A 14,846-nucleotide genomic window follows, 5' to 3' on the forward strand; every position below is an offset into this window, starting at 1 on the left:
TTTAAGCTAGGATAACCCATTACTTAGTTTAAAGGCGCATATCTCAAAACCCAGAATAGCTATAAAAAAGTAATCGACTAATAATGTTTGTAAAATTTTATGCTCTACATTTTTGTAGTTGACAGTTTTTGTCTAGCTAATATAGTTTTTGAGGTATGCGCCTTTAAACTAAGTAATGGGTTATCCTAGCTTAAATGTCTCTTTTACACTTTCTGGTCACTTCCATCATAATTTTACACCCCTTTCTCTGGCCACAAAAAATTCCAAGGCCCACTTTTTTCTTATCTTTACATCCATATGATAAAGCGTACCTTATCACATACATAAATATCGGCTAATAACCCTATCATTTCCTTTTTCCTGTAGGCGTAGATCACATATAACCTATTCGTTTGATTTAAAATTTTTTTTGGTGGCCTAGAAGTCCTTTCTAGGCCATAGCAAGTTTTTTCGCAACATTTTCTTTTATTATTCGTTTCCCAGGAATAGGGAAATTCTCAATTTCCCAGTCAATAAATCTAAATCAATTGAATGGGTTGGGAAAAGGTGACATTTAAAGTTTGTTTTCCTTTTTGGACATCCGGACATTTGGAAACACAGATTGATTTCATTTTCATTTTTATTCCAAAGTTTTTCGAAATTTCCCTTTCAATTTCCAAAACTTCAAATGAAATTTCTGATTTTGATCTACCGACTTTTTTGTCGGTTTTCACTGACGAAATGCTGTTTTAAACCCAGAAAAAGCGGTAGAATTAAGATTTTGTCTAAATCCGAAAATTCCAAAAAATCGAAATTTTTGATTGACAAAATTCTAAAATTCTAAAATTCTAAAATTCTAAAATTCTAAAATTCTAAAATTCTAAAATTCTAAAATTCTAAAATTTTTTCTCTAAATCTATCCCAATTGCCAATAATTTTGTCTCTTCTGTACAGCGTTCCAAGTGGTGCCTAATCAAACAAAATTTGCGGTTTTGCCGCCAAAAGCTCTTATTTTTGTCCTATTGCTCATCCTTCTTCATTTTCCTTAATAATCTGTTTATTTTTGTCTTTCTTTTTCCCAGAAAAACCGTCAAAATATTTTATCTTTTGGTTGGAATCTGTGTCCTTTCCTTTTATGGATATTAGAGAGATAAAGAGAGAGGGAGAGAGAGAGAGAGAAAAAGACGCAGAGAAAAAGAGGCATAATGATAACCATCTTTTTTTATTGGTTCCATTTTTGTGTTCTACCTAATTATTTGGTTTGACCTCTTCTGACTTTATGGGTTTTGAGAAATTCCAAAAAATTAGGATTTTTGGAAAAAATTTTTCGAAAAATTTTATTGATAAACGAACTTTTAGAAATTGGTTAATTTTTTTCAATTGATAAATAGGCTCTCATTGAATGAAAATTGCAAAAAAGCGAAAAAATTTGAAAAATTCAATTGGGAAAACTTTTTTAGAATGAAACTGGCTAGATTCCGACTTTTACGATTTTTCAGAAAATCGGAAACTAAATTTTTTTCGAAATTCGGAAATTTTTAAAATTCAATAAAAATCCAAAATTGCAGAGTCCGAGTGTTCAAATCTCCAAATCTCTGAATTTAAGAATCTCAAACTCTCAGTACCCCAAAATCCTAAACTTCTAAATATCTCGAATTCTCGAAATGTCTTAAATTCCAGAATCTCAGAATTCAAGAATCTTAGAATCTCGAAACCTCGAAATCCCGAACTTCCAAATCTGAAATTCCAGGAATTTCAGAATCTGACAATCTCAAAATTTTGGAATCCCATGAAGCTTCCGAATTCTTAGAATCCTTAGAATCCTAGAATCTCAAACTATTTGTGATATTTAAAGTTAATTTTCTAGAAATTTTGATTTATTGATTTTTCTTCATTTTCCCCGCAAAAGTTACACTAAAAATTCTTGGAATTTTCCTATTTAAAATGTTGTAATTTGTTCCTAAAACTTGTTTCTAGAACTTTTATTTTTTGTCATTTTTCAGAATTTCTAGAAGTTTCGAGGACACCAGAAGGTCTATTTAGGCCAATTTTCAGACTTTTTGGATCGATAATTCAAGTTTAGAAAAATAATTTCTGAATTTCTAGAACATTTCATTTTTTCCCATTTCCTGTTAGCCATCAAACTGATTTGACCATGATCCCTCCTTCTCCTCCGGTCACACCGTTCAGCTTCCTTTCTCTGCGTCCCCCTGTCTCTCACACTCTCTCACTCTCATTCTTTGTTTGTTGGATGATACATTGTCCAATTTATGTATCAATAACCATTTCGGTTTTCATTTTTCATTTCCTTTGTTTTCTATTTTCTTTTTCTACAGTTGATTGACACCTCAGCTAATCTTTTTGTTTGGGTTTTTCGATTTTTAGAATATCTGAAAATCTGAAAATCCTAAAGTGTTTGGACTTGATTTGAAGCTTTTGATTTGACAATTTCAAAAATCTAACTTTCATAGAAAAATTCGAAAAAATTAGAAAGTTATGACCAATTTTTGATTTTCAGCATTTTTTCTTGAAATATTAAATTGCTCCTAACTTTCTTATTTTTTCTCATTTTTTGTGAGAACCCAACTTTTTGAATTGCCCAAGTTAAGATCTTTAAAATGAGTATAAACAAGTCCACCATCTTCGAATTTCAAAGGGGTTTTCAAAATTTGACTTTAAAGGCGCATCGACTATTTTCGTCGAAAATCTTATTTTGATCATAACTCCCTTATTTTTGATATTTATCGCCTCAAACTATAATTTTTGAGTTTCTCAAGTTAAGAGCTTTAAAGTGAGTATTTCAAGGCGCATAAGAAGCCAAAATTCGAAAATTTTCAAACCTAGTCGTGTTTATACTCATTTTGAAGCTCTAGACAAGCCAAGTTTAAAACTGCAAGCTTCATTTGAAATGACCTAAAACTGATGAAGTTACAATTTTGTATGCTGGCTAGAGTGGCAGAGAAACCAGACACGCTGCGTCTCTAAAAATCCAGCCCTTGCTATGTTTATACTCATTTTGAAGTTTATAACTTGCTAATTTTGAAAACCTAGTTTCCATACAAATTGACCCAAAACTGGCAAAGTTACGGTAGTTTTTGTACTTTTTGAGACTTTTTTTGAAAATTTCAAAATATCGGAAATTTCAAATTTTCAAACCTAGCCATGTTTATACTCATTTTAAAGCTCGGAACCTGACAAATTCGAAAAATAAAGTTTCAAATCAAAATTCCAAAAACGTAGCTAGTTATCGGCAGAAAACATTCTAATGAAGCTCCGACGGTCACCCCTCATTGGCTCTCTATTTTTGCATAATTTTCCCCCATTTATTCGGTCCAATTTTACAGTCTTTTGGGCTTTTTTTCGGCTAAAAAATGTGGAAAAATTAGAATAAATTATTTAGAAATTAGCTGATTTAAAATATAGAGTTTTTCTGATTTTAATAAGAATTTTTTGGGATTTTTAAACATTTTTGGTTTTTACCATTTTTTGAATTTTTGAAAAAAACCAAAAACGTTCCGAAAAGGTTTCGGCGGAACTACAAAAATGGTCATATTTTTTTCCAAAGTTTTTGGTCGAAATTTTGGCCAAAATAAACACAATAAACAGTGAGATATTATATGGAATAATATTGACATAACACCAGCCATTTCCCTTTTCCCATGGAAAACTTTGGCCAAAATTTCGTCATTTTCAGCTTTTTGCTCTTTTTTTAGAAAATTTCAGTTTGTTTTCAAAAAGTTTCGAAAATTCGAAAATTCTAAAATTCGAAAATTCTAAAATTCTAAAATTCTAAAATTCTAAAATTCTAAAATTCTAAAATTCTAAAATTCTAAAATTCTAAAATTCTAAAATTCTAAAATTCTAAAATTCTAAAATTCTAAAATTCTAAAATTCTGAAATTCTAAAATTCTAAAATTCTAAAATTCTAAAATTCTAAAATTCTAAAATTCTAAAATTCTAAAATTCTAAAATTCTAAAATTCTTAAATTCTTAAATTCTTAAATTTCCGAAAATTCAAAAATTAAAAAAATTAAAAAATTCCAGAAAATTCTGAAATTCTAGAAAATTCAAAATTCCAGGAAATTCAGAAATTCAGAAATTTTGAAAGTTCCAGAGAATTCTAAAATTCTAAAATAATCAGATCGCATAAAATGATTTTCCACTCAACTAAACCGTTATTTCTCATTCTCTCTCTCTCTCTCTCTCTCTTTTTTTTTTCTCCTAAAAATGCATTCAACTGGAACTGAAACCCCCAATAAATTTACATAATCTCACCCGATTTTTGTATCCTTTTTTTTTGCAAAACGTTTGCCACTTTTTCTATACCTACAGTACTAAAAAAACTACTACTATTCTAGAAAAAACCGTTTTCTCTTCTTTTTTGCCAAAAAAAAAAGAAGAAGCCATTGAGAAATCAGTGAAAGCTATTTGAGAGAATCATGAAAAGGTAATTTTATGATTAATTTATGCAAAAAGGTCAGACAGACATTCTGAGAAAATAGGAAAGCGAAACAAGTGATTTTGGCTTTTTTGGCTTATTTTATAGAAATTCATAAATTCCAGGAAATTCAGAAATTCCAGGAAATTCAGAAATTCAGAAATTCAGAAATTCAGAAATTCCAGGAAATTCAGAAATTCAGAAATTCAGATATATCCAGAATTTCAGAAATTCAGAAATTGCGGAGTCTCAACATCCAAATTTCCAAATATCAGAATTTCAATATCAAACTCTCAGAACCACAAAATCCTAAATTCTGAATCTCTAAATCTAAAGAATCCCGAAATTCTAAGCTCCCAAATTCGCATTGGTCCTCAGAATCCCTAGAACTCTTAGAATCCTAAATCTCCGAATCTCTGAATCTCAAAACTTAAGAATCCAAAAAGCCTAAACGTCCAAATCCTCTAACATGTAATCTCAAGAACCCTAAGATTTCAGAATCCCAATATTCCTTCTCAGAATCCTTAGGATTCTTAGAATCCCAGTATCTCAAGTTGCTTGTGATTCTGAGCTTCGGTGATTTTGAATCTAAGAGCTTTGAAATCCAAATCAGAGAATCTCGAATTTTCAACTTTCAGAACGTTTCAAATCTCTAACCCCTTTAATTTCCATCCATTTCCTCCCATAAAAAGAACCAAATTCAATCCCATTTATTCATAATTTCGCACCTCTTCACATCTTCTCCTTCTTCTCAATTAGCTTCTTCTTCTTCTTCGAATCTTCTCCTGTATTACGCAAGAATCTATAATACACATCATCAAAAAACTGAGGATAACGACGCCCTTTTCATTCGACCGATTAGTGAAAGTGCGAAAAATGGTTGCAGATAGGAGAGAAAAGAAGAAGAAGAAGAGAATGGCATATGCTTAAACTTACTGAACAATATGAAGAAGGTGTTCTTCTTCTTTTCTAGATTGTAATATATATGATATATAGCTTATTATCAGTGATTCTATACACTTTATCAATCGGTTTCAAGATTCTCAGAATGTGTTTTGAAATGCAAATTTTCAATAGCTACCATAGTTTTTGAGATGTGCGCTTTTAAAAATTGCACGCAGGCATGGCAGCCGGTGAAAGTTACACCACCTTTAAAGACGCATAACTTGAAAACTACTGTAGTTATCAAGAAGTTGTTAACTGGTAAAATGTTTATCATAGTTTCACCAACATTTTGATAGTTTACCACTTTTTGACTCTCTGACAGCATCCAAGATAAATCGGCTCAAAGTTATAGCACCATCCCCCCTCCCCTTCACTCATAGAACCTCGTGCCGGCGGCGCCACCGCTATGCTTGTACTTTGAGCTCATATATCTCAGTTCTTGTAGAAGGAATCAAAAAGTAGTCAATGAACAAAACGGTTATCATAATATCAGTAACAATTTGTCAGTTGAGCACTTTTTGATATCTTCAACAAGTATCGAGATATAAGATCAAAATTGATGGTTTGAAAAATGTCGATTTCATGGTTCTGTGGTTTTCTGTGTATCGAACCTTTTTGATGCTTTGAATCTAGTACCAAATAATAAACTTTATATTGTAAAAATACTATGAATTTGTTTAACATTAGCCTAAAATGCTTAAATTCTGCCTAATTCAGTCTGGATTCCGCCGGAAGTAGTCCAAACTTGCAGTCCTTCCCCTTTCTCTTGGTTAGCCGGCGTTGCCTGTACTTTGAGCTCAATTATCTCAATTCCTGTAAGAGATATCAAAAAAAAAATTAACTAATAAAATACGTATCATAACATCAGTAATTTTTCATCAGTTAAACACTTTTTGATATCTTCTAAAATGACCGAGATAGTTAAGCTCAAAGTTCAAAGATCGGCTGCCATGTAGCTTCCCATTTTGATTGTTGACTTTAAATGCGCATGGCAGTCCGAAATTGGAAAATTAAGGAAAGTTGGGCCTGGCTATATTTATTTGAAGGTTCCAAACGTCACTAGAAACACTTCCACTGCTCTTCTGAATTTCAAAATTGGCGCCAAAATCAAAATTTCGAAAATTTTGGAGCTCTATCAAATTAAAGTGTTGTATTAAAGCTACAGTAACTTGGCCAGTTTTGTCCCAAATTTTAAAAAATGTAGATTTCTAAATTCTCCGTATATAGAGCTTCAAAATAAGTATAAAAAAGACTAGATTTCGAATTTCTTCAAAATTTTAACAAATTCATTGCCCCTTACCTTAAGGGTCGCACCTTTGTCAATTCTGATCAGATTTCACTGAAATAAAGATTTCTGAAATTAGCAAGTCAAGAGCTTCAAAATGAGTATAAGCATGACTAGGCTCGTTGAGGGGTTAGAGAAGCAGTGTGTCTGGTTTCTCTGAAACTCTAGCCTCTGGACAAAACTGGCTGTAACTCCGTCAGTTTTAGTTCCATTTTGATGGCATTTGTAGTTTTGAACTCGGCGTGGTTAGTGCTTCAAAATGAGTATAAACATGACCTACTTTTGAGAATTTCAGAATTTCGGGCCACTCATGCGCCTTTAAGTCAAAATTCGAGTTTAAAGGAACAGAGCCATGAGTATACTCATTTTGAAGCTCATAACATGGAAAGTCGAAAATCGGCGTTTAACTATAGAACATTTTAATTTAAAAGAGTTATGGTGTATATTTTGAAAATTCAAAAATTCCGAAATTTGGTTTAAATTAAGCTTGAAAAACCTCAAAAGCTGTAATTATTGGGTGTGTCAAAATTTTTATTAAATGGAATTTGAATAAAAAAGGAAACACCTGTTCATATTACACATCATCAAGTGTAATCTGACACCTCCCCTCCTCATAAAAAGATAAATGACATGCTACTACAGTACTCCACCCCCTATATATAGTTGACACTCATATTTGCACACCTGCTAGGTACCCCATAAATTTTCTGCTTCTCTAGCCACCCTCCTCTTCTTTTTTACTCTCTCATTATATCTATTTGCAGCCTATGATAGAGCAGAGATGGCCAACAACCAGAAATAGCTCATCACATCATCATCCACATCATCTGAATTCGCCGCACGTCTTCACGAATTTTCATCCATCGTATAGAAGTCACTCAATTGACGCTATTGTGAATCGGTAAAATTTTTGGTGCTTTTGAAAAATTAAGTTTGAAGAATTTGAGTCAAAATGATCCGATTTATGGTTAAAAATGTGTTTTCAATAGTTTGAAAGTACCGTAACCTTGTCAGTTTTCCTCGGATTTCAATGAAAACTAGATTTTTGGAATTAGAAAGCCAGAAGCTTCAAAATGAGTATAATCATGACCATGTTAAAAAAAGGTCAGAGACGCAGTGTGTCTGGTTTCTCTTGCGCTCTAGCCTTTTCACATAATCGGTTTTACCGTTATCAGTTTCAGGCCGATTTGCATGAAAACGTCATATTCGAAACAGGCTTGTTCAGAGCTTTAAAATGAGTATAATCATGCCTATCTTATAAGAATTTTCAAAATTTGACTTTAAAGGCGCATAGGGGTCAAAAATCAAAATTTTCGAAAGCAGGTCATGTTTATACTCATTTTGAAGCTCTAGACAAGCCAAGTTCAGAACTAAGAGTTTCATCCAAATCCAACTAAAACTGACGGAGTTAAATCCAGTTTTGTATGAAGGCTAGAAAGCCAGAGAAAGCCAGAGAACACTGCGTCTCTACTCTCCAAACTCAAAGTGGGCGGAGCCTAGTCAAGTTTATACTCATTTTGAAGCTCTCTACTCCGTAATCCCAGAAATCTAATCTTCATTTGAATCCGATGAAAGTTGACAAAGTTACAATAAATTTTTAAATTTTCGGAAAAAAAATAGGAATTTCAAAATTTTTCAAACCTAGCCTTGTTTATACTCATTCGAACCGTTAAAATCTGACAAACTCAAAAATCAAGGTTTCACTGAATTTTTTGAAAATAAGGAAAAGTTGTGACCCTTTAAAATTTCCAGAAGCTCCTCCGCCTACTTCCAACACCCCAATCACCGCCCATCCTATCCGTCTCGAAACCATCCGGACTATCCGATTTGTGGTGTTTCCCCGGCAAGACATTTGTCTTATAATCATTTTTACAAGTGAGTTTTTTAATCTAAAATTTATAATCAAAAGAATTCCTTAAAAAAAATTGAAATAAATCTGAAAAACCTCAATTTTCGTGTATTTTTGTAGCTCAAAAAACCCAGTCAAAATTATCTAATTTCGATGAAATTCTTAGAGTAGATGAAGCAAAAATCGAGCTTCAATTTTGTAGTTGACAATTTTTTGCTAGCTACCGTAGTTTTGGAGATATGCGCCTTTAAAGAATGCTCGCACAAATAGCAGCTTCCGACGTACCCCATCTTCAATAGCACATATCTCAAAAACTATAGTAGCTAGAAAAAGTTGAATTATATTATACAAAAATGTGTAAAATGAAATTTTTCATTATTTTTCACTACTAACAACATTTTTGTAGCTACAGTAGTTTTCTAGCTGTGCTCCTTTAAAGATAGCGTGCCCTTGTCCCCCTCCTCGTAGGTTGTTCAAGGTCGTAGGCTCAAGGTGTGAGCGCGCGCATTACCTTTAAAGGCACATAACTCAAAAACTACAGTATTTAGCAAAGAGTTGTCAATTGTCGGAATAAGAAAAATAAAAATCTACACATTTTTGTAATTATCAACTTTTTTGTAGTTACTGTAGTTTTCGAGTTATGCGCCTTTAAATCGGCGCGCGCTTCAGCACAGCGTCCCTCTCTCTTTCTGGGTGCCCTAACTTTAAAGGCGCATACCTCTAAAACTACAGTAGCTAGAAAACATTTGTCAACTACAAAAATGAAGTTCTACTTTTGTTCAGTATAACCTGAAAATATCGAAAAAATTAAAAACGTTTAACCCAGTTTTGTAAGCATTCGAAGTTTTGCAAATTTTAAAATTTCAAAAAGCCACATCTCGCTTCAAATTCCACCGAATTTCATGATTTTTACATTAATTTGAAGGAAATTTTTGCATTTTCCAAAAGATAATTTTTAAAATAATCTAGAAAACTCAATTTTCCTAAATTCTACGACCTCAAAAATATATTTTCAGCCAATCCTCTGCTGAAATCGAAGAAATGCTGCGTACACGTCAATTTCCAGAGGTAATTCGTTGTGTTTTTGTGCATTATAATATAACTGGGTGCTATGAACGCTATAAAAAGTCTATAAAAATAACCAGTTACTTTTTTCGCCCTCCTTTTTTCTCTCCTCATTGTTTTCTGCCTCAATCCAAGTGGGTCAATTCTCTCTTATTGCCTTGCCTGTTGTTGTTTTGCATAAAAACGGCTTCTTAGTTAGAAAATAATAGAGAAGAAGAATAGAAGCCAGTTACCTACTTTTCACACCTTCAAGGTTTTACTTCTTCTCCTTCTCGAACTTGTTCCGGGTAGCTGAACTTAACTACTGTAGACCCCCCCCCCCCCCTCTGATCCGTTTAAAGGCGCATTACTCGCTTTATTTTCGAGCAGATTGAATGAAATTGTAATTTTTGAACTCTTTAAAATTTGATGGTTCGAATGAGTATAAACATGACTAGGTTTGAAGATGTTTGAAAATTTGAACATTTGAAAAATTTTCTCAAATTTTAATTGGAAACTTTCAAAAAGTACTGTAACTATGTCGGTTTTCATCGGATTCTGATGAAAACTAGTTTTTCGAATTTTGCTTGCTAAGAGCTTCAAAATGAGTATAAACATGGCTATATTCCTACAGTTTTGAAAATAGGGTCAGCGACGCAGTGTGTCTGGTTTCTCTGGTACTCTAGCCACTATACAAAATTGGTTGTAACTCCATCAATTTTTGGTGGATCTCAATAAAATTTGTAGTTGTGAACCTGCCTTTTCCAGAGCTTTAAAATGAGTATAAACATGCCTAACTTTGGCTGGTTCGTAAATTTGACTTTAAAGGCGCATAGAGGGTCAAAAATCGAAATTTTTACGAAATAGGTCATGATTATACTCATTTTGAAGCTCTCAGCGCCCAAATTTTGAAAATCTAGTTTTTATTGAAATCCATCTAGAACTTATAGAGTTACAGATCTTTTTGTACTTTTCCATCCAAAATCCCCAAACCTAACTATGTTTATACTCATTTTGAAGCTGTTTTCCTTTTCATTCTAACAATTAAATTTTTATTAAAATCGCCTAAAAACTGACAAAGTTACAGCCAAAGTGCCAGAGAAACCAGACAGGCTGCGTCTCTATCCCCCAAACTCAAAGTGGGCGGAGCCTAGTCATGATTATACTCATTTTGAAGCTCTAAACCTGAAAAATCCGAATTCTCCGGTTATTTTGATTAATCTTCTCCTGTTTTCAAGATTTTGGGGATTTCAAAAAAGTGTATTCTCTCAAGTACGCCCAATTTTTTGAAGTATGTGTGATATTTCTTCTTTTCCTACAGAAAAAGTTGCTTCAGACATTTTTTGTTGCTGTCTGTAGCTAAAACTTGTTTCTTACATCACTTATTCACACTTCTTTATGAATAAAAGGCAGACGAGAGAGTGTTGGAGATGAAGAGACGCAGAGAAAATAGGGAAAGAACAATGTTTTTGGAGGAAAAAGCAGACGTTTTTTTTGTGGTGTTTGTACAAGAAGTCGCTTTTTTGTACAGTTTTTAAAAACTTTTTTCGTTAATTGTATTTTTTATATAAAAAACGAAAATTGAATTAAAAAATATTTGAATTGAAAAAGGCAAAATTTGGAGGGTTTTTTCGATTTTCGAAATTTTTAGAAAGTTAGTTTTTGAAATTTTGAAAATCTAAAATTTTAGAATTTTTAAAACTTTCAGCATTTTCTCAATTTTTTGAAAATGAACATTTTCCGATTTTTGAACATTTTCCGATTTTACAGTTTTCTGGATTTTTTGGGATTTTCAGATTTTGTGAAGAAATTCAGAAAATCCAGGAAATACTAAAATTCTAAAATTCTAAAATTCTAAAATTCTAAAATTCAGAAATTCAGAAAATCCAGGAAATACTAAAATTCTAAAATTCTAAAATTCTAAAATTCAGAAATTCAGAAATTCAGAAATTCAGAAATTCAGAAATTCAGAAATTCAGAAATTCAGAAATTCAGAAATTCAGAAATTCAGAAATTCAGAAATTCAGAAATTCAGAAATTCAGAAATTCAGAAATTCAGAAATTCAGAAATTCAGAAATTCAGAAATTCAGAAATTCAGAAATTCAGAAATTCAGAAATTCAGAAATTCAGAAATTCAGAAATTCAGAAATTCAGAAATTCAGAAATTCAGAAATTCAGAAATTCAGAAATTCAGAAATTCAGAAATTCAGAAATTCAGAAATTCAGAAATTCAGAAATTCAGAAATTCAAAGAATTCTAAAATTCAAAGAATTCTAAAATTCTAAAAAATTTTTTTAAGAATTCTAAAATTCTAAAATTCTAAAATTCTGAAATTCAAAAACTTTCAGAATAAAATATTCCAAATATCCTAAAAAAATCCTTAAAACTCCAAATTTCAAGATTACTGTACTTTTCGAGATCCTCTGCGTTTCTCCTATCTTCCTGGATGCTTTCTTATCTCTCTCTCATCATCTCTCTAATTCCATCCTAATTTCTTGGAACCGAAAATGATCATTATCTCGTTTTTTGTGTCTTTTTTCCTCCAAAAACAACAACTTTCCTATTTTTCCTCAATTCTTTCTTTTTCTGTTAAACAGATTCTTGCAATTTGAAGTGTTCTAGGCTACTGTAGCTCAATTTCAAGGCACATAACGGTCCAAATATTATTGAAAAGTAGGACATAATTATATCCATTTTGAAGCTCTCAAATTGGCAAATTTACCACAAAAAACTTCATCCAAATCGCTTGTAAACTGACAAAGTTACAGCTGTTTTTGTAAAAAGGCTATAGTGCCAGAGAAGCCAGACACACTGCGTCTTTATCCTCCAAACTCAAAGTGGGCGGAGCCTAGTCATGATTATACTCATTTTGACGCTCATGACGCTATTATTCCAAAAACATAGCTTTCATCAAAATTTAATGAAAACTGACAAATTTACAGTATTTTTGTTTTTTCCTTTAAAATTTGAAAATTTCAAAAATTTTCAAGCCATGTTTATACCCATTTTATAGCTCTTAAAACGCTGATTTCAAAAATCTAGGTTTCATTTGAATCTGATGAGAATTGACAAAGTTACAGTACTTTTTGTATTTTTTTTTCTTAAAATTTTGAACTTTTCAAATTTCCCGCCAAGAAACACTCACCACGATTGAAAACTGTATCTATTGTTGTTGATTAATGTCGAATTGCCGTCCATTTCTTTTTTAGGACGCAGAATTGCGGTAACGTCCGGATGATCATCGTCTACAGTAATCGTGGCTGGAAATTTCAGAATTTTAGGATTTTAAGGATTTTAGAATTTCTGAATTTCTGAATTTCTGAATTTCTGAATTTCTAAATTTCTAAATTTCTGAATTTCTGAATTTCTGAATTTCTGAATTTCTGAATTTCTGAATTTCTGAATTTTTGAATTTCTGAATTTCTGAATTTCTGAATTTCTGAATTTCTGAATTTCTGAATTTCTGAATTTCTGAATTTCTGAATTTCTGAATTTCTCAAATTTTGAATTTCTGAATTTCTGAATTTTTGAATTTCTGAATTTCTGAATTTCTGAATTTCTGAATTTCTGAATTTCTGAATTTCTGAATTTCTTGGATTTTTCGAATTTCTAGAATTTCTGAATTTCTGAATTTCTGAATTTCTGAATTTCTGAATTTCTGAATTTTTGAATTTCTGAATTTCTGAATTTCTGAATTTCTGAATTTCTGAATTTCTGAATTTCTGAATTTCTGAATTTCTGAATTTCAATTAAATTTTTATTAAAATCGCCTAAAAACTGACAAAGTTACAGCCAAAGTGCCAGAGAAACCAGACAGGCTGCGTCTCTATCCCCCAAACTCAAAGTGGGCGGAGCCTAGTCATGTTTATACTCATTTTGAAGCTCTTGACTTCTTGATTCCAAACATTTTGTTTTCAACAATATCCGATTGACACTGACAAAGTTACGGTACTTTTCATGATTTTTCGAAAAATTCAGTAAATATCAAATCTAGTCATGTTTATACTCATCTTGAAGCTCTCATCTTCTTGATTTCAAAAATCCTGTTTCCATCGCAATCCTACAAAAACTGTCAAAGTTACGGTACTTTTTATGTCATAGGCTCCAGAGACGCAGTGTGTCTGGCTTCTCTGACTCTCTAGCCTCCCAAATTTCTCCTCTTTTTTCTCTTTCTCCACCCCCGACAAGATTTTCAAGTGGACCGGCGGAGAGAGGGATAAACATATAAAACGGGCGGTCTCTGGTACTAATCCATCCGTGGCAGAAATGAGAAGAAATAAGAATTGAAAAGAATAATCGGAGGAAGAGGGGATGGAGGAAAATGGGTGGAACAGAAACATATCTATTTATTTTATAAATCTCTTTGGCATTTACAAGGCTTTTTGAATTCATAATTTTTTAATGAAAAGTTTAGCTTTTGTAGTTTTTTGAGATACTTATGCGTCTTTGAGCTTGGCGTGCGCTTCAGAGGGTGCCTCAACTTTAAAACCCGCATATCTCCAAAAGTAAAAAAGATACTCAAAATTTATTAACTATCGAAATGTGTGAAATTTTAAGTTGTTTATTTTTGTAGTCAACAAAATTCAAACAGCTTTTTTTTAATTTTTGAGATATGCGCCTTCAAAGTTGGCGCATCCTCACTCCTCTCCCTATCGGGGTGCCTCAACTTTAAAGGCGCACATCTCGAAAACCAAAAACGCAATAAAAAATTTGTCAATTGACAAAATGTGTGAAATGTTATACTCTACATTTTTGTTGTTGACAAAATTTTGATATCGTTTGTGTTTTTTGAGATATGTTGCTTTAAAGTTGCCGATGCTTCACCGCCTGGCGAAGTAGGGAATGGGGGAGGTTCCCCAGCTTTAAAGCCGCATATCTCAAAAACCAAAAAAGCAATAAAAAACTGTAACTTGTAAATTGTGTAAAATTTTATGTTCTAGGTTTTTGTAGTTTGTAGTTTATCTCTAGAAATTTCCGCTGTTGAAATATAGCGTTTTATAAAGTTGTTCCTCTCTGAAAAGTTGTGAAAATTGTGTCATGTGGTTTTCTTCAGATTTTTGTGCTAGATAAAAAAAAGAATTTTTGAAAAAAGTGAGGAAACTGGTTCTAAGACTACTGTAGAATTTCAAATTTTTTTAAAAAATTTTCTAAAATTTGGAAAATTGCAGTCTTCCAAGTAGGCCTCCCGTTCTGGGTGGCCCAACTTTAAAGGCGCATATCTCGAAAACCGTGAGAGTTATCAAAATTTTGTCAATCACAAAATTTTTCAAAATAACATTTTACATATTTAGTTAGTTGACGCATT

General features: G+C 32.1%; 1 protein-coding gene across 1 annotated transcript in view; it reads left to right on the forward strand.

The window, feature by feature from the left end:
* Positions 1-7,414: 7,414 nt before the first annotated feature.
* CBG21086 overlaps positions 7,415-14,846 on the forward strand; it is a gene marked incomplete at both ends in the record, with an annotated part of 15,202 nt that continues 7,770 nt past the window's right edge. The window contains 3 exons of the mRNA XM_045243529.1: positions 7,415-7,548; positions 8,400-8,522; positions 9,513-9,564. Of these exons, the coding sequence (XP_045097262.1) occupies positions 7,415-7,548; positions 8,400-8,522; positions 9,513-9,564 (309 nt within the window). The remainder of the gene's footprint in view (positions 7,549-8,399; positions 8,523-9,512; positions 9,565-14,846) is intronic.

The sequence above is a fragment of the Caenorhabditis briggsae genome (genome assembly GCF_000004555.2).
Source record: "Caenorhabditis briggsae complete genome, chrIII, whole genome shotgun sequence".
Taxonomy (NCBI): domain Eukaryota; kingdom Metazoa; phylum Nematoda; class Chromadorea; order Rhabditida; family Rhabditidae; genus Caenorhabditis; species Caenorhabditis briggsae.